This window comes from Bubalus kerabau, chromosome 20, assembly GCF_029407905.1.
Source record: "Bubalus kerabau isolate K-KA32 ecotype Philippines breed swamp buffalo chromosome 20, PCC_UOA_SB_1v2, whole genome shotgun sequence".
In the NCBI taxonomy this organism is placed as follows: Eukaryota; Metazoa; Chordata; class Mammalia; order Artiodactyla; family Bovidae; genus Bubalus; species Bubalus kerabau.
Window position 1 is genome coordinate 58,257,666 of NC_073643.1, and position 20,862 is coordinate 58,278,527.

The following is a 20,862-nucleotide window of genomic DNA, read 5'->3' on the forward strand; positions in this document are numbered from 1 at the left end:
ATTCACTGAGTTAACTCAGGCATCTAGAGTAAAACAGTGTCTGGTACATAATAGTTGCTCCGTAATGTGACTGAGTGAAAAAATTGGTATAGGGGAAATTAAGTAATTTGGCAAAAGGCCACACAGCTAATAAAAGGTGGAAGTAGATTCTGAACAGACATCCATGTACCATGCTTCTAATATTAGGAGATGGTATCCAAAAATGTTTTGTCAGGATGAATAAGGTTATGGGTAACTTTCCTCTTTTATGCCCCTCCCCAAATTTAATTATATCATATTTTAAATAAAAGTGTAATAAAAACAACTGATCAGAGTGGAAGGAAGGAGCCAGTAGCAGGAAGCTAGAGCAGGCAGCCACAGGGTTGAAATCTGGCACCTCATCTGAGCAGCAGCCTGCCACACAAACGCACTGATCTTATCTGCCTGAAGAATAAAGAGTGATAGTGTGATAAAGCTCTGGCACAACTTGTGAGCGCTTTTGACCTCAGATATTCTGTCAGTAATCTTGGCTCTCTATCTTACTGTGTAACCTTGGACAGTTTTATTTAACTTTCTTGGTCTTCAGTTTCCTTATCTCCAAAATCAGGATAATAGTATCTTTATAGAGTTCTTGGGAGGCTTAAATGAGAGATTGTGTTTAAAGAACTGATACTTACATAATGAAATGTGAAAAATTCAGTATTACTCTGCGTGTTGTAGTCTGTACTCAGTAGTATTGTACATACTGAAATGTCAAGAATGCAGTAGTAATTAGCTAATGTTATTCTTGCTGTATAGTTGGTACAGAATTTTAAGAAATTCATTTTTGGTGAATATGTCTCGTTTCCTAGTCAGTTTTGGCAGGTGTCAAAATAGAGAACAAACCAACATTGTTACTGTTCAGATAACTAGTCTTTGTTAAGTATTTGTATTTTTCATGGATCCTTGCTTGTGGTTATAATCTTATATTACATATTAAAAATAGCCCTTTCCCTTAATAATTTACATAAATCTAAATGTTTAATATGTTGTGGATTCTGCAACAACCATCTCATTGATTTGAAGTCTTCGTTGAATAACTCCTGTGAGTCATGTGTTGTGCTAATAGTAAGTTCTGGGGAAACAAAGGGAAGCAGAGAGGCATGTGTGTGCTCTGTCCTCAAGGAGCTTATAGCCAAATAGGGATGCAAACATGTGAATAACTAGGGAAGGGCTATTAATAGCATGCATGTGAATAATAGCAATATAAAAACACAAGAGAGAGTGGTAAATTCTTTATGAATAGGAAGCAAAGAAAGGAGGTTTTATGGGAAGAGTTTCTACCTGAAGGACATCGCAAAGAACCCAAAGCTCAGTAGAGACATGTAGAATTTTTCTACATAGGGGCTGCCTTCAAAGACTTTCGGAAGCCTACTTTGTATCTTTTGAGGTTCTCATGCTTGCTATCCAGAGACTTGATCTCTGGAACTCTCCAGAAGTGAGGTTAAAAAAAAAAAATTACGAGACTCTGAGTGAGGATAATCTTTCTCACGTCCACTTTGGAGAAGGATTTAAATTGGGAGTGGAATCTGCATTAAGTTCAGTGAAATAGATTTAACCCCACACTCTTATTTGGTATTTCCTTTGAAAGCAGAAAAGAATAGGAAACAGAAGATCTTACAGCAACAATGATCATTGTAGGAAGGGCAATTTTGAGAGAGAACGAAATATTACAACTTCAACATGGAGTAAACTAATTTAGTAAATGAGACTTCATAGGGGCTTCTCTGGTGGTCCAGTGGTTAAGACTGGACTCACAATGCAAGGCACCAAAGTTCGATTCCTGATCAGGGAACTAAGATCTCACATGCTGCAACTGGGGGAAAAAACAGATTTGGCATGCTGGAAACTAAGACTTGGCACAACCAAACAGATAAATATATTTACATATATGTTTAAATGAGACTTCATCATGGGAATATAAATTCCATGCCTTAAAAATGTCACAGTATCTCTCTTTGCTCTTCTGTGGAACTCTGGATTCCATAGATATGGGTGGGTATCAGATCAGATCAGATCAGTCGCTCAGTCGTGTCCGACTCTTTGCGACCCCATGAACCGCAGCACGCCAGGCCTCCCTGTCCATCACCAACTCCCAGAGTTCACTCAGACTCACGTCCATCGAGTCAGTGATGCCATCCAGCCATCTCATCCTCTGTCGTCCCCTTCTCCTCCTGCCCCCAATCGCTCCCAGCATAGGTGGGTATAGCTTTCCTTTTGTCCTTTGCCTTTTCACTTCTCATCTTTTCTCAGCTATTTATAAGGCCTCCTCAGACAACCATTTTGCCTTCTTGCACTTCTTTTTCTTGAGGACGGTCTTGATCACTACCTCCTGCGCGGGTTCACAACCCCATCCGTAGTCTCCCGCCTCTGTCGGGTCTACCCCGTGAGTCTGTGCCACCTCCACTGTATAACCGTAAGGGGTTTGATTTAGGTCATACCTGAATGACCTAGTGGATTTTCCCTACTTTCTTTAAGTCTGAATTTTGCAATGACAAGTTCTTGGTCTGAGCCACAGTCAGCTCCTGGTCTTCTTTTTGCTGACTTTGCTCCATCTTAGATTGCAAAGAGTATAATCAGTCTGGTTTTGGTATTGACCATTTGGTGATGTCCATGTGTAGAGTCATCTTCTGTGTTGTTGGAAGAAGGTGTTTGCTAGAATCAGGGTGCTCTCTTGGCAGAACTGTTAACCTTTGTTCTGCTTCATTCTGTACTCCAAGGCCAAACTTGTTTTACTCCAGGTATCTCTTGACTTACTACTTTTGCATTCCAGTCCCCTATAATGAAAAGGACATCTTTATTTGGTGTTAGTTCTAGAAGGTCTTGTAGGTCTTCATAGAACCAACTGGTCAGCTTCAGCTTCTTCAGCATTAGTGATTGGGGCATAGACTTAGAGTACTGTGATATTGAATGATTTGCCTTGGAAATGAATAGAGATCATTCTGTCATTTATGAGAATGATAAATAAGCTCACAAAATAACTTAATGGAACCTGAGAAAAGAATGAAAGCTTAGTATACTGAGTTTCTTTGAGTCTGCTTGGCAGTGAAATACATGAAAACTGGAAGAATCACATGAATTAGCAGAAATGACTATTTTAGTACATAACATAAGGTGGAATTAGCAGACACATGGAGAGAGTTCATTGGTAAAACTAAGAAAGACAATCTAAGACTACATGGATCCTTAAAAAAAAATTGATCATTCAAGCACAAGATATATTCTGAGTGGATAAATGCACTTGAGAACTCAGTGAATGCTCTGGTAGGGATTCTGAGCTTTATAATTACACCAGTAGTTTTCAGACTTAGTAGTGAAGGCACTGGCACCCCACTCCAGTATCCTTGCCTGGAGAATCCCATGGACGGAGGAGCCTGGTGGGCTGCAGTCCATGGGGTCGCTAAGAGTCGGACATGACTGAGCAACTTCACTTTCACTTTTCACTTTCCTGCATTGGAGAAGGAAATGGCAACCCACTCCAGTGTTCTTGCCTGGAGAATCCCAGGGATGGGGGAGCCTGGTGGGCTGCCGTCTCTGGGGTCGCACAGAGTCGGACACGACTGAAGCGACGTAGCAGCAGCAGCAGCAGCAGCAGTGATCTATACTAAGGAATACATTTTATGATGTGTGTGTACCTGAGTCAGAGATTTCTCAAAGTAGTACTTAACTCTGCTACATGGATACACTCTGCTCTACCTTACTTGAGAAAGCTGGTCATAACTCATGAAAATGATATTCTGAACACTTAGGGGTCACACTCCACAGTGTGAAAAAGTGCTGAGTTACAGTCTGGGAGAGAAAGAGACTTAAGTTTTGGAAGTCTTCCTTGAAGAAGCTGGCTATTAAGAAGGTACTTATTCTGTCCTTGTTTGAAGCATGCTGGATACTATTTTAATTACATAATAGTCCCCCCTTAACTGTGAAGGATACTTTCTTAAGTGTCTGCCCCCCACTCCCCCATGGGTGTCTGAAACTACAGGTAGTTCAGAACTCATGTACTGTTTTATGCTGTACATACATATATACATATGATAAAGTTTAATTTATAAATTAGGCCCAGTAAGAGAATATTCGAATTGCCAGCATCACAACTCTTGGACTTTTGCCCTGCCGCGACAGCCCACCTGGTAACCCAGAAGACCCCTAAAGGACTACAGAGCAGGTGGAACATGTAGTGTGGGTGTGCCGGGCAGAGGGATGGTTCACATCCCGGCAGGAGGGGGCGAATTGGTGTGAGATTTCATTACACTACTCAGAAATCAAAAAGCTTTGAAAGGCGTGCAGTTTAAAGCTTAGGAATTATTCATTCTGAACTTTTCTATGTAATATTTTCAGACAGGTAACTGAAACTGCAGCACGCTAAGCTTTCTAAGATGGGGCACTACTGTACCAACCAGGAGGGCCCAGAGAACGCAGCTGAAATGAATCTCAAGATAGAATTGAGCAGATTATTCACGGGTTTGGTCCTCGACTCTTCCTTGAGTCCCCTTGCTGCATAATTCAGGGCAATGTGCTTTCTAGTGTGGTTCTTTTGTTCGCTCCCGAACTCCCTGGTGGCTCCGATGGGAAAGAATCTGCCCGAAATACAGGAGACCTGAGTTCAGTCCCTGAATTGGGAAAATCCCCTGGAGAAGGAAATGACTACCCAGTCCAGTATTCTTGTCTGGAGAATTCCATGGACAGAGGAGCCTGGAACAGAGGGCTGCAGTGCATGGAGTCAAAAGAATTGGACATGATTTAGCAACTAAACCACTACCCATGAAACTCAGTACTATTAGAATTTCTAAACCACTTTTTAACTTAGATATAGGATAGATATCATTCTCTAACTTTCTAAAAGAATATTCATGCAGAGAATAAGTGAGGTCGAATGATTATGACAAGTGAACTATGGTAGTGAAAGCAAACATTTTGAAATAGAAAGATTCGGCTTTAAAAAGGAGTTTAGACTACAAAACCTTCAAATTCCAGTGTGACAGGTGAAGCATGAAGTCAATAAAAGGCAGACTTTTTGGTGAACCTATGGAGGCTGTCAGCCTCAGAAATTATGCTAGAAGTAATAGATTTAGGGAAATTTTGATCAACTAATGATTGACAGATATAGACTAAGTGACTCAGGAAAGCTATGATACCTATTAATTAATGAATTGTCCCCCCCCTTTTATCATAAAATGTCAACTCCTGTGGTGTCTTTCAGAGACTGGATTTGGGGGTAAGCCCATTTTGGCACATCTTTAATGGAAGAGTCATGGAGGAAGCAAAGTAGAGTAGGATCTAGGTTTGATTTCTGTGTTGCTCTGTAATGGGGATGACTGGAGGAGAAGGGGTATGAATGCAGAAGGAAGCAGCTTAAAACCAGTTGAGCCTAGCCTGTTCTAGAATGTTCTATTCTAGAATAGGCTAGAATTCATGTTAAGTAAATTATAGGCTTCCTAAAATTATAGCAGTTTGCTGTCATAATGAGATTGTGAATATGTTGTGTCCTTTCTGGTAAAAGGTCAATGTTTAGCTTGTCGAATACAAATTCTTAGGCTGTTTCACTATATATATATATATATATATATATATATATATATAAAAACACTGAAGTGTTTACAGTCAGGGTCTTTTGACATAATAAAGCTACTACTTTGTATTTGTGAAGAGAGTTATCTAAAAAGTTATTTTTTAATCATGGGACAGAAAGGAGCTTTTAAAATTAGGTTCCATATAAACTTTTTGTTTCCAAAGTTATCTTCAAATGGCTTACTGAACAATCCTCTTTTACACAATAAACTTTTATGTAAGGATTGAAAAGGTTGGATAAATACCAAGAAATACTTTATGAACACTTTAAACTTCTTTTTTTAAATGTTTGATTTACTTTTGATATTACACAGCACATATAGTCCTTTGAAGTATTTTTTAATAGATTATGTCATTGGCCCCATCTTGAGAAGTGTGAAAGTGTTAGCCACTCAGTCGTATCCAACTTTTTGCGACCCCATGAACTGTAGCCCACCAGGCTCCTCTGTCCATGGGATTTCCCAGGCAGGAATACTGAAGTGGGTTACCATGCCCTCCTCCAGGGGCTCTTCTCGACAACCCAGGTAGTAAACCTGGGTCTCTTCCCTGGTGGCTCAGACGATAAAGAATCTGCCTGCAATGCAGGAGATCTGGGTTCAATCCCTGGATGGGAAAGTTGCCCTGGAGAAGGGAATAGCAACTCACTCCAGTATTCTTGCCTGAAAAATCCTATGGACAGAGGAGCTTGGTGGGCTACAGTCCATGGGGTCATACACGACTGAGCGACCAACACTATCTGCATTGCAAGCAGATTCTTTGCCATTTGAGCCACCAGGGAAGCCCTGGACCCATCTTATGGATGAATAATTTACAATTTTAGCAATAATGTCCAGTAGTTTTTCTATTTAAATATGAAAATATGAAATACTCCATAATTAAAGTTTGAAAATTTTCTTATTAATTTTCAGGAGTTCTTTGTATGTTAGGACTGATAATCCTCTTATTATATTCTTGTGTTGTAGGGAAGTATATATGTCTTGTTTTAAATTATTTCTTCTGATATAATGAATTTCTCTTCATAAGAGAATGTGTTTGTTTTGAAACTTTTCTTGGGAACTGTAAAAGACCTTTTACTATCAGAAGTAGACTTCTACTTTGGACTGTCTAATTTTATTATATCTTTAGGAGGATATGTGTGGCTGTGTATATATATATTTTAACTTAGAGCATTTGGTCAACAGATCAGAGGGAGAGATCATAATATTATAAACTAGATTTATATTTACAGTATGCATACTTTTACATTTGGGAGTAGTATCAATGGGGTTTCTGAATGTCTTCATTTAATATTGAAGTATGTTGGCTGCTATATGCTTTTTTAGAAGACTCTTTGTTCTTGTTTTTAGATGTGTATCCTTTCTCGTTAATCGATTACAGAATACTTTGGCTTACAGCTTCCTGTGATACAGAGGTCAGCACTGGGGCAACTGGTAGGGCCCTTGGCTTTTCTGGTCTTGTCTGCTTATCTCAGCATGCCTTACAATTAGGATTCATCATTTTCTGTGAGTGGCATGAAAAAGGCACTGCTTTAACATGCTTCTTAGCCTGTAAGTGGTCTTGATATAGACATGGAAACTTCAAAGTTATGACTGATAAATAATTAAAAACTTGAGAATTAGAGTGGATTTGCTTTTGTCAGTTTTTATTAACAGTTATTGTAATGTGTTCCTACTAAGTACCAGCGTTATTTTCTAAGTGTCTACAGTAAGACACAGAATTGATCATAAAATAACTATGATCTTGAATTTAGGCTGCAGGTAAGTCAATGGCACCCCACTCCAGTACTCTTGCCTGGCAAATCCCATGGACGGAGGAGCCTGGTGGGCTGCAGTCCATGGGGTCGCTAGGAGTCGGACACTACTGAGCGACTTCCCTTTCACTTTTCACTTTCATGCATTGGAGAAGGAAATGGCAACCCACTCCAGTGTTCTTGCCTAGAGAATCTCAGGGACGGGGGAGCCTGGTGGGCTGCCGTCTATGGGGTCGCACAGAGTTGGACACGACTGAAGTGACTTAGCAGTAGCAGTAAGTCTTGTAAGTGGGTTCTTTAGCCAATAGATTATAATGCAGAATGCAGTTTATTGCAGTTTGTCTTTTGCTGAATAATGGTGTTTTTTTGTTTTTTTTTTTTAAAGATGTACTACCAGATGGAGATTTAATTTACATTTATTAGTTCTTGACAGGTCTTTTCTTTTAAAATATATTTTTTTGCAGCATTATTCTGGTTCCTAACTGAATTCATTTAATAAATATTTGAGTGCTTTTGTGATCCAGGTACTGTATCAAGGACTTAAAAATACAGTAGTGAACAAGATTGGCAGGAGGCACTGGCAAGATTGGCATGGAGCAGAAAGAGGGTGGGAGGCACTGACCAAAATCTGTAAACGGTTAACGTAAGTGGTAAGTGGCATGAAGAAAGTAAGACTGGGTTATTTGATGGGGGTAGGGCTGTGGAGTCTTACGGTTAGGGTGGAGAAAGTGTCTCTAAATGATATTTTAAGTAAAGCCCTTAATGCTCTGAAAAGGACAGCTTGGCTGTTTGTGGAGGCTTCGGCTTTCCAGGTGAAGGGAACGGAACGTTCAGAAGTACTGAGCTGTGCAGCTTGATGGGAGTTTAGCTTTTATTCTGAGCCACACCTTTTCAGGCTACTGAGATGCTCAGATAAGTCTTTCTGTTTAGTTGGGCAAAAAGGTCTAGGGAAAAGAAGCTGTAGATGTCCCTAAAAAGTGACCTCATGGTAATAGAATTAGGAATGTGTTGGAGCTTGGGTGGTGTCAGAAAGAAATGGGAGGCAATGCGTCATGGTCCTGCCCCTTGAAGGCTGTAGGATCTTGTCCTGCCCCTCCCCCTTACACAAATAAAATAGGCTTCTCGTGTAGTAGTAAAATATAAAAAGCAAAAAGTAGATATATATATATAAAGTAAAAATTTATATATACTGAATATAGTTATTGGCTGAAATAGTTATTGGCACATTGTTTATTACTCTAGATTTTCTCACCTTTAAAAAAATGATTTTAGATTTTTCTCCTTTCTAGATTAGTATGAAAGAGGTTCAGACTACATTTTTCATTTTGTCTTGGGTTGCTTTTTCTATCTCTGCACATACAGAGCAACTTTGTCACATGGGAGTTAACATGAAAGTCTCTGTTGTTAAGTATTTCGTCTTTTCCCCAGTTTTTCAAGGAAATGAACAACCCTGTGGTGAAGATGCTTATCCATATCTCTTTTTTGTTTTTCGGCTGTGCCCTGCGACATGTGGGATCTTAGTTCCCCAGCCAGGGACCGAACCCATGCCCCAGCATTGGCGGTGCAGAGTCTTAACCACGGAGCCTCAGGGAAGGCCTTGCCTTACACTTCTGTAGGGTACATTCTGAGAGCAACATTGAATTACCAAGTTAGTCTTTAAGAACATTTCAAATTTTTAATAGTTTTTTTGTTTTTAACAATCAGATCAGATCAGATCAGTCACTTAGTCGTGTCCGACTCCTTGTGAGCCCATGAATCGCAGCACACCAGGCCTCCCTGTCCATCACCAGCTCCCGGAGTTCACTGAGACTCACGTCCATCGAGTCAGTGATGCCATCCAGCCATCTCATCCTCTGTCGTCCCCTTCTCCTCCTGCCCCCAATCCCTCCCAGCATCAGAGTCTTTTCCAATGAGTCAACTCTTCGCATGAGGTGGCCAAAGGACTAGAGTTTCAGCTTTAGCATCAGTCCTTCCAAAGAAATCCCAGGGCTGATCTCCTTCAGAATGGACTGGTTGGATCTCCTTGCAGTCCAAGGGACTCTCAAGAGTCTTCTCCAACACCACACTTCAAAAGCATCAATTCTTCGGCGCTCAGCCTTCTTCACACTCCAACTCTCACATCCATACATGACCACAGGAAAAACCAGAGCCTTGACTAGACGAACCTTTGTTGGCAAAGTAATGTCTCTGCTTTTGAATATGCTATCTAGGTTGGTCATAACTTTCCTTCCAAGGAGTAAGCGTCTTTTAATTTCATGGCTGCAGTCACCATCTGTAGTGATTTTGGAGCCCAGAAAAATAAAGTCTGACAGTGTTTCCACTGTTTCCCCATCTATTTCCCATGAAATGGTGGGACCGGATGCCATGATCTTCGTTTTCTGAATGTTGAGCTTTAAGCCAACTTTTTCACTCTCCACTTTCACTCTCATCAAGAGGCTTTTGAGTTCCTCTTCACTCTCGCCATAAGGGTGGTGTCATATGCATATCTGAGGTTATTGATACTTCTCCCGGCAATCTTGATTCCAGCTTGTGTTTCTTCCAGTCCAGCGTTTCTCATGATGTACTCGGCATATAAGTTGAATAAACAGGATGACAGTATACAGCCTTGATGAACTCCTTTTCCTATTTGGAACCAGTCTGTTGTTCCATGTCCAGTTCTAACTGTTGCTTCCTGACCTGCATACAAATTTCTCAAGAAGCAGATCAGGTGGTCTGGTATTCCCATCTCTTGAAGAATTTTCCACAGTTTATTGTGATCCACACAGTCAAAGGCTTTGGCATAGTCAATAAAGCAGAAATAGACGTTTTTCTGGAACTCTCTTGCTTTTTCCATGATCCAGTGGATGTTGGCAATTTGATCTCTGGTTCCTCTGCCTTTTCTAAAACCAGCTTGAACATCAGGAAGTTCACGGTTCACATATTGCTGAAGCCTGGCTTGGAGAATTTTGAGCATTACTTTACTAGTGTGTGAGATGAGTGCAATTGTGCGGTAGTTGGAGCATTCTTTGGCATTGCCTTTCTTAGGGACTGGAATGAAAACTGCCCTTTTCCAGTCCTGTGGCCACTGCTGAGTTTTCCAAATTTGCTGGCATATTGAATGCAGCACTTTCACAGCATCATCTTCCAGGATTTGGAATAGCTCAACTGGAATTCCATCACCTCCACTAGCTTTGTTCGTAGTGATGCTTTCTAAGGCCCACTTGACTTCACAATATTCTCCAAAAAGTTTTGTCAAGACTTTATGAGAGTGATGCCATATAGTGATGCTGTCTCTAAACTTCTCTAGTTTCCTCAGCTGTCAGCTCAGAATAGTTAGTATCTATCGTCCCTTCTGGATTCAGGCATGTGAGGTGAGAAAGAGCTTACCGCATAGTGGGTGTGCAGACAGAAGGTTCTGGTACAGAGCAAGATGTTTGGATTAAATGATCTTTAACTCTGGGCCATTTTAGCTCTGACTAAATGATTTCAAGTGTCAGTGTTACGTATGACAAGGTAAGGACTCTGGAATCAGGTAGAGCTGCCCAGTTCTGAATCCCATCTCTGCCAGGTAGAGTGAAATGGATGTCATTTCCACCTAGAGTATCCCCTAAGGATCAGGGTGGATAATATGAATGGGGTGTATGCAGCATATACTCATTCTCATGATAGGTAGTGGGCATCTAGTCAATGGTAACTACTGCTGACAATGCTGATAATAAGATAAAACAACTTTCTGAAGAAGGAAGGCTTGAGAAGGATGGGTTCCCTGTCGACCTCACTGTTCTGTAAAGGTGGAAGCACCTCTCACTTCTGCCGAGATCGATTGCCTTCAGGGTGGTATGGCTGTGGACCCCCTGTCACTTCTGCATGGTGGCTGACTCCCAGCCGGTGCCAGGGCATGGCACGGCCTCACTGCAGAGTATCTCCAACTTACTCTCATTGTGTGAATGTCTGTGGACTTCAACTGCGGTTTTCTTGTTGCCCTATTAAAACATTTGATTACTTTTTGTTAGGTTACTATCTCTGCATCTGTTTGTAAGCTTTGTTTCCGCACTAAAACTGGACTCCAACGAATGTTATGTTGGAAAGTTCATGTACTTTATATATAAACAGATACAGAATCTGGTTATTTTACTTATCAACCTGGATGTTCTTGGGCAAGTAGCATGGTTTTCCTCTGCCTCATTTGTTTAAAAATTAAAGCATGGTTGGAGGAAGGTATTTAAAATCTTTCTGGGTCCTTATTATAGATTAAATGAGATAATTTATATATAAAGTGTCTAACACACATCTTACAAAAACTGGTTTCTTTTTCTTCTTCAAAGGCAGAAAATGATGGCTTACACTTTTTTTTTTGTATTTCTCATAGTACTAATGTGTTACTAATATTCAGAGGTAGTTTGTGCTTAATATACAATAACAAAAGAAAAAGTGGAATTGAAAAAGCATTAGACTAGACCTAGGCTATGTTCCATGTTGGCTCTTACCTGGTTGTATAACCCTTGATGAGTCTTTTGATCTCTAGTCCCCATCTTGTTCATTTTTGAGTTGTCTGTCTATTATATACTATAATAGAAGTTTTCTGAATAATGTATTTAAGCAGAATATGTCACCTACAAAAAAACCCACATAGTACTGTTTTCACAGTTACTCTGTTTATTGTATTGTTGAGCTAATTAATTTTACTCAAGAATTTTTTTTTTTGCTAGCTTGAAGTGCTGCGTAAGCTGCATCAATGGAGCACATACAGGGTGCCTGGAAGACGATCAGCAACGGTTTCGGATTCAAAGACACGGTGTTTGACGGCACCAGCTGCATCTCCCCTACAATAGTTCAGCAGTTTGGCTATCAGCGTCGGGCGTCAGATGACGGCAAACTTACGGACCCTTCTAAGACAAGCAACACTATCCGTGTGTTTTTGCCAAACAAGCAAAGAACAGTGGTACGTGAACATTCCTCTCCTAAAATGTAGCTGTCCATCACCTATGAAAACATTACAGATCATGTTGCCCATCTTATAGATAGCAAAAATCTTCACTGTCACCAGAGTCTGTATTTTTAGATTTTATTCTAGTGTCTTGTAGTTGCACCTTTGTTTTGAATCGAGGTGTTGTTGATTTACACTGTTGTGCTGGTTTCAGGCATGCAGCACAGTGACTCCAGCATATATATATGCTTTAGATACCTTTCCACTATGGGTTATTACAGGATGTTGAATAGTTCTCCATGTTATACAGGAGATCCTTGTTTCTAATCTATTTAATGTATTGTAGTTTGTTTCTGTTAATTCCACACTCCTGACTTATCCCACCTTTCTTTCCCCTCTCCTTTGGTAATAAGCTTGGTTTCTATGTCTGGTCTGTTTTGATTTTGTATGTAGATTCATCTGTCTTTAGATTACACATTTAAATGATAATTACATAATATTTGTTTTCTCTTTCTGACTGACTTCACTTAGTATGATAATCTTAAATGGCAGTAGTTCATTTTTGTTCATGGGTGGACACTGGGGTCGTTTCCATGTCTTGTGTATTGTGAATAGTGCTGTGAACACTGAGTGCATGTATGTTTTTGAATTAGTTTATGTCTTTTTTGGATATGTGCCCAGGAGTGGGATTGCTGGATCATATAGTAACTCTGGTTTTTGTTTTGTAAGGAACCTCTATCCTGTTTTTCATCGTGTGTCTACAAATTTTCATTCCCACCAACAGTGTAAGAGGGTTCTACTTAGAGTCTTTGTTAATTGAGTTTCTAGTTGTAGATTTTATTGCTTTATATTCTCTTCACACCCCCTTGCTTTTTTGTTTCTAGCTCTGGGCCTCCCTTCGACTTAGTCTTGCCTAGAAGGTCTTTTCTGACAATTCACCTAAACAAATAGTACATTTTAAAGAAAATATTTACTGAAATATAGTTGATTTACAATATTGTGTTTCAGATATATAGCATAGTGAATCATTTATACATACACATAGATCCAGTTTTTTTAATACTCTTTTCCCGTATACGCCATTGTCAAGTATTGAGTAGAGTTCCCTGTGCTAGCAGCAGGTCCTTACTAATTACCAGTTTTATATATAGTCGTGTGTATAGGTCAGTCCCAGTCTCCCAATTTATTCCTCCTCCTCCCTACCCTCTGGTAACCATAGATTTGTTTTTATATCTAACTTTCTGCTTTGTAGATAAGCTCATTTGTACCCTGTTTTTAGATCCCATGTGAAAGTGATATCGTGATGTTTGTGTTTGTCTTGCTCTGTCTTCACTCAGTATAACAATCTCTAGGTCCATCCATGTTGCTGCAGACGGAGTGTTTCATTCTTTCCTACGGCTGAGTAGTATTCCGTTGTATATATATGTACCACATCTGTATCCATTCCTCTGTTGGTGGACATTTGGGTTCTTTCCATGACCTGGTTATTGTAAGTAGTGCTGCAGTGAATACTGGGGTGTCTGTATCTTTAGAATTATAATTTTCTCCAGATAATGTCCAGGAGTGGGATTGCTGAATCATAATGGTAGTTCTGGTTTTAGTTTTTTAAGGAACTTCCATTCTCTTCTTCTCAGTGACTGTATCAATTTACGTTCCCCCCAGCAGTGTAGGAGAGTTCCCTTTTCTCCACACCCTCTGTGGCATTTATTATTTGTATTAGATTTTTTTGATGGTGGCCATTCTGACTGGTGTCAGGTGAATATAGTACATTCTTAATGGGGATGTATTTCAAAGGGCTCTTTTAGACATCCCCTTAGACATTTCTGGCTAATTACAAACTTTGTTCAGTGTATTAAAGCAAACTGTTCATTAAAAAATTTTTGATATACAGTCGAGTATATATAGAAGAAAATAAAATTACCTGGAAAAAAATTATTTTAGTACATTTCCTAGGTTCTGGGGCAAAGCTGGAGGTAGCCTGGAAACCAAGCTTTTTTCCAAGGCCCTGGACTAGCCAGTTATTCCTGTGTAGCTTCTGACACAAAGTCTCAACTTCTTTAAGAAATTACTGCTCAAAACCTTCTTCCTATTCTGGGAGGTGGTGGGGGAAACACCGCCTGAAGCCAGAAAGTGAAGCTGCGCTGCGTGCTTGGTGCGTGGCTGTCATGCACCGGTGCGGTGCGGGAGGACCTCTGCTCAGAGCATCAGGCGTCATCCTTTCCCGCCCTCTGTTCTTTGTGTAGAATCGGTGCCTTGTGTGTATTCTGTGTTCCAAGGTTGGGAAGTGCAGTCCAGAGTTTTCTTTCTAACAGTTCCACTCTCTCCTCTTTACTAAAATTTCCTTTTACTTTTGTGAAACCTAAAGAGCCTCCCAGTTACAGTGTTGTACATTAAGGTACATTTTTAAACTGAAGGCAAAACTCAAAGGCATTTAAAGTTTGAGTAAATTTATTTTTGTTCCCTTTCCTGGAAATGAAACTTTAATGACTGGCAAAATAAATAATAATAATAATCTCCTTATTTCAGCAGTAATCTTTTGTTTGCAAAGTGAGTTTTCTCATTAATTTTCTGACCTTAAGAAAGTGGGAAGTGTGAATGTGTCAGGGAGCTGAAGACCCTCTGGTGCTGCTTCCGGGTGTTGCTGCCCCTGTCTTCTCCACCCCCATGTCCCCATTTGCCTGCAGACTGGGAACCTTAGTTTTGCACGATAGTTTAAGTGTTTAGGCCTTTAAGACAACGAGGCCCAAATTTAAATCCCTGTATTGCCTTTTATAAGCTGTATCATGACAAATTACATAATATTCTGAGCCTCTGTTCCTGACCTTCATGAAATGAGGCTGACGCTAGCTACAGTGACTAATTTCACAAGTAAGAGGGTAGTTATGATAGTTTCTGGAGGAGGAAACGGCAACCCACCCCAGTGTTCTTGCCTGGAGAATCCCAGGCTCAGAGGAGCCCGGCGGGCTGCCGTCTGTGGGGTGGCACAGAGTCGGCCACAACTGGAGCGACTTAGCAGCAGCAGGATGGTTTCTGCGAGTTTCCGACATCAGTGTGTCCTCGATAGCCTTCAGCTGAGCGCAGCTGGGGGCTGGGGCCACCGGTTTGAAAAGCATGACACCTGCAGCAGCTTTTGAGAAGGCTCTGTCAGAGAAGCTAGGTCCTCTTGTTTCTTTGACCAGAGGTGAACTGTGTGCTTCTGATAGAAACACTCACGCTGAGAGAGCCAGGACCTGTGTCAAATACTGTGCAGTAGTACTCTGAAAACTGAAAAGTGATATCGGTGACATTTAATCTTCATTGGAAGCCAGAGCTCCAAGAGCGAGACGGTTCTTTGCTGCTGCTGCTGCTAAGTCGCGTCAGTCGTGTCCGACTCTGTGCGACCCCAGAGACGGCAGCCCACCAGGCTCCCCCGTCCCTGGGATTCTCCAGGCAAGAACACTGGAGTGGGTTGCCATTTCCTTCTCCAAGGCATGAAAGTGAAAAGTGAAAGTGAAGTCGCTCAGTCATTCCTGACTCTTAGCGACCGCATGGACTGCAGCCCAGCAGGCTCCTCTGTCCATGGATTTTCCAGGCAAGAGTACTGGAGTGGGGTGCCATGAGACAGTTCTTTAAATATCCTCTAATCCAGCGGGGTTCCCAAACGTGGCTGGTATCAGAGTACCCAGCTCCAGGGGTACCTTGAAGGAGGAAGGCGTCATGTGCTGGCCGGCTCGGCCAGTCAGCTGTTTCTAGTCATCCCCAGGTTGCTTCACTGCTGGAGCCCAGAATGACTGTCATAATCACTTAGTGGGCTCCAGAGATTAGTCAGACCGTAACTGATCACAGCATGTATCCATGGGGAGTCCAGAGAGAAGAGTGACAGAGAGGGTGTATGTGTGATAAGTAATTTTTAGAATAATTAGTAGTTGCTTGGTTTTTGAGTTTTTCTTGTCATTTGTTTTGTAAACGTGTGTCTCTTTGACTTATTGCTGCTGCTTTTTATTAGATGAGTGATTGGATCAGAGCTCAGGCTCTTTAATTACCACTGGAATCACGTCAGAAGCAGCTTAAGCTACAGTTCCTGAGCTTCAGTCAGGATGAACTGAATCAGATGAGTGTGTTAGAGGGGGCAGGCTGGGAAAATACATTTTCCCAGGCTCCTCGGATGACTCTAATACCAGCCACGTTTGGGAACCCCACTGGATTAGAGGATATTTAAAGAACCGTCTCGCTCTTGGAGCTCTGGCTTCTAATGAAGATTAAATATCACCGATATCACTTTTCAGTTTTCAGAGTACTACTGCACAGTATTTGACGCACGTCCTGGCTCTCTTACTGCGTGAGTGTTTATTACATTTCATTGTCTTCATTCTTGGTGTCTTCACAGTTCAGATCAGTCTTTCCCTTTACTGAGTTGTTTTGTTTCTGAAAAGCTGGAAGTTAGTGGGATATTTATAAGGGTATCACTGCTTCAAGAAGCCTTAAAAATAAACCTGTGAAACATTGAAGATGGACAGTTGAAAATATTCTAAACCTTTAAAATAAAAAATCACTTACCTCTCTCTGGAAAGGGGCTGAATTGGCCACTGTCAGCTGTCACATTTTCAGCAGAAGGATCCACTGTGGGCAGTTTGCAAGCACTGCAAATCTCATTCTGCTCACCCTGCTGCCCATCCTGAGTGTAGTTGCCTTATTTTTGATTAAGTTTACTGGCTTTAAAAACACTGTATAGGGCTCTTACTGCAATGCTTAAAATCTTGGTTGAAATGTTTATCTAGCTGCTGATATTAGCATGCTGGGTGCTCACACTTGCTGTTGGGCTCTGAAGTGCCTACTGAGCTCCTGAGGACCGGTACATGGGGGTATGAAGGGGCCTCTACTGCTGAGACTAGGGTGGGTGTGCACGCGTGTTTAAACCAGCAGTGCTGTTTGCCCTGACAGCGGGGCAGAGGCCTTATCTCCTCCACTTCCTTCTTGCCCCCCTCTACTGTGCAGTGTATGTGAGATGGCGTTTTGGTTAGGAAGATGAACCATTTTGTTGAAAATAAGTTGAAATACAAATTTTTTGATACAAAGAACTCATGTCATAGATTGGATTGATTAATTTTCGTTTGTGGTGGATATTTATGTTTGCATGAATATTTCATTGAGTCAAACAACTTCAGTCAATTCAGTTCAGTTGCTCAGCCGCAGCATGCCAGGCCTCCCTGTCCATCACCAGCTCCCAGAGTTTACCCAAACTCATGTCCATTGAGTTGGTGATGCCATCCAACCATCTCATCCTCTGTCGTCCCCTTCTCCTCCTGCCCTCAATCTTTCCCAGCATCAGGGTCTTTTCAAATGAGTCAGCTCTTTACATCAGGTGGCCAAAGTATTGGAGTTTCAGCTTCAACATCAGTCCTTCCAGTGAACACCCAGGACTGATCTCCTTTAGGATGGACTGGTTGGATCTCCTTGCAATCCAAGGGACTCTCAAGAGTCTTCTCCAACACCACAGTTCAAAAGCATCAATTCTCCTGTGCTCAGCTTTCTTTATGGTCCAACTCTCACATCCATACATGACCATTGGAAAAACCATATCCTTGACTAGACAGACCTTTGTTGACAAAGTAATGTCTGCTTTTTAATATGCTGTCTAGGTTGGTCATAACTTTCCTTCCAAGGAGTAAGCGTCTTTTAATTTCATGGCTGCAGTCACCATCTGCAGTGATTTTGGAGCCCCACAAAATAAAGTCAGCCACTGTTTCCACTGGCACCAGATGCCATGATCTTAGTTTTCTGAATGTTGAGTTTTAATCCAACTTTTTCACTCTCCTCTTTCACTTTCATCAAAAGGCTCTTTAGTTCTTCTTCACTTGTAGATGGTGTCATCTACATATCTGAGGTTATTGATATTTTTCCCGGCAATCTTGATTCCAGCTTGTGCTTCCTCCAGCCCAGCGTTTCTCATGATGTGCTCTGCATCTAAGTTAAATAAGCAAGGTGACAGAATACAGCCTTGATGTACTCCTTTTCCTATTTGGAATCAGTCTGTTGTTCCATGTCCAGTTCTAACTGTTGCTTCCTGACCTGCATACAGGTAGAAAGGGAAAGTTGATCATTTTCTCTCTCCCAACTACTGTCTCTTGGGGCTTCCCTGGTGGTTCAGTGTTAAAGAATCTGCTTGCCAATGCAGGAGACGTGGGTTTGATTTCTGGGACGGGGAGATTCTCTGGAGAAGGAAAAGGCTACTCACTCCAGTATTCTTGCTTTGGAAATCCCTTGGGAAATTCCATGTAGCCTGGTGGGCTATGGTCCATAGAGTCAAAAAGAGTCAGACACATCTTAGTGACTAAACAACAAGAAACCACTTTCTCTTAGGGGTAAGAGCTATTTTTTCACATGCATATGACATATATAGACATATATAGGTTCCCCACCCTTTAATCTCCTTGTCATTGTTCAGTTGCTAAGTCTTGTGTGACTCTTTGCAGCTCCATGGACTGCAGTACGCCAGGCTCCCCTGTGCTTCATTATATCCCGGAGCTTGCCCAGTCTTATGTCCATTGAGTTGGAGATGTTATCTAAACATTTCATCCTCTGTCACCCGCTTCGTCTTTTGCCTTCAATCTTTCCCAGCATCAGGGTCTTTTCCAGTGAGTTAGCTCTATGCATCAGATGGCCAAAGTACTGGAGCGTCAGTCTTTCCACTGAGTATTGGGAGTGGATTTCCTTTAGAATTGATTGGTTTGATCTCCTTGCAGCCAAGGGACCCTCAAGAGTCTTCTCCAGCACCACAACTCAAAAGCATCAATTATTCGGCGCTCAGCCTTCTTCATGGTCCAACTCTCATACCTATATGACTACTGGAAAAGCCATAGCTTTGACTATTCGGACCTTTATTGGCAAAGTGATGTCTCAGCTTTTTAATGTGCTGTCTAGATTTGTCATAGCTTTCCTTCCAAGGAGCAAGCATCTTTTAATGTCAGGGCTGCAGTCACTGTCTGCAGTGATTTTGGAGCCCAAGAAAATAAAATCTGCCACTGTTTCTACCTTTTGCCCTTGTATTAGCAATGAAGTGATGAGACTGGATGCCATCATCTTTGTTTTTTGAATGTTGAGTTTCAAACCACCTTTTTCACTCTCCTCTTACATCCTCATCAAGAGACTCTAGTTCCTTTTCACTTTCTGCCATTAGTGTGGTATCATCTACATATCTGAGGTTATTGATATTTCTCCTGGCACTCTTGATTCCAGCTTGTGATTCATTCAGCCCAGCATTTCACATGATGTACTCTGCATGTAAGTTAAATAAGCAGGGTGACCATATACAGGCTTGATGTACTCCTTTCCCAATTTGGAACCAGTCTATTGTTCCATGTCCAGTTCTAACTGTTGCTTCTTGACCTGCATATAGTTTTCGCAGGAGACAGGTGAAGTGGTCTGGAATTCCCATCTCTTTAAGAATTTTCCATAGTTTGTTGTGATCCACCCAAAGGCTTTCACATAGCCAGTGAAGCAGAAGTAGGTGTTTTCCTGGGATTCCTGTGCTTTCTCTGTAATCCATTGAATGTTGTCATTTTGATCTCTGGTTCCTCTGCCTTTACTGAACTCAGCTTGTACATCTGAAAGTTCTTGGTTCACGTATTGCTGAAGCCTAAGTTGAAGAATTTTGAGCATAACTTTGCTAGCATATGAAATGAGTGCAGTTGTATGGTAGTTTGAACATTCTTGAACATTGCCCTTCTTTGGCATTGGAATGAAAACTGACCTTTTCTAGATGAAGACTGACCTTTTCCAGTCCTGTAGCCACTGCTGAGTTTTCCAAATTTGCTGGCATATTGAGTGCAGTTAGAACTGGACATGGAACAACAGACTGGTTCCAAATAGGAAAAGGAGTACGTCAAGGCTGTATATTGTCACCCTGCTTATTTAACTCATAATGCAGAGTACATCATGAGAAACGCTGGACTGGAAGAAGCACAAGCTGGAATCAAGATTGTCGGGAGAAATATCAATAACTTCAGATATGCAGATGACACCGCCCTTATGGCAGAAAGTGAAGAGGAACTAAAAAGCCTCTTGAAGGTGAAAGAGGAGAGTGAAAAAGTTGGCTTAAAACTCAATATTCAGAAAACTAAGATCATGGCATCTAGTCCCAACACTTCATGGGAAATAGATGGGGAAACAGTGTCAGACTTTATTTTCTGGGGCTCCAAAATCACTGCAGATGGTGGTTGTAGCCATGAAATTAAAAGATGCTTACTCCTTGGAAGGAAAGTTATGACCAACCTAGATAGCATATTCAAAAGCAGAGACATTACTTTGCCAACAAAGGTCCGTCTCGTCAAGGCTGTGGTTTTTCCAGTGGTCATGTATGGATGTGAGAGTTGGAGTGTGAAGAAGGCTGAGCGCCGAAGAATTGATGCTTTTGAAGTGTGGTGTTGGAGAAGACTCTTGAGAGTCCCTTGGACTGCAAGGAGATCCAACCAGTCCATTCTGAAGGAGATCAGCCCTGGGATTTCTTTGGAAGGACTGATGCTAAAGCTGAAACTCCAGTCCTTTGGCCACCTCATGCGAAGAGTTGACTCATTGGAAAAGACTCTGATGCTGGGAGGGATTGGGGGCAGGAGGAGAAGGGGACGACAGAGGATGAGATGGCTGG

At 41.4% G+C, this 20,862-nt stretch overlaps 1 protein-coding gene across 7 annotated transcripts in view; it reads left to right on the forward strand.

Moving 5' to 3' along the window:
- RAF1 (Raf-1 proto-oncogene, serine/threonine kinase) overlaps positions 1–20,862 on the forward strand; it is a 79,112-nt gene that overhangs the window by 34,875 nt on the left and 23,375 nt on the right. For 4 of the 7 annotated variants that reach the window (XM_055557442.1, XM_055557448.1, XM_055557447.1 and 1 more), the window contains exon 2: positions 12,022–12,254. In XM_055557442.1, the coding sequence (XP_055413417.1) occupies positions 12,048–12,254 (207 nt within the window). In that variant the 5' untranslated portion in view covers positions 12,022–12,047. Of the gene's footprint in view, positions 1–6,929; positions 6,995–12,021; positions 12,255–15,740; positions 16,558–20,862 lie in introns of those variants that run through there. The other 3 variants (XM_055557443.1, XM_055557445.1, XM_055557449.1) reach the window with 2 other exon arrangements.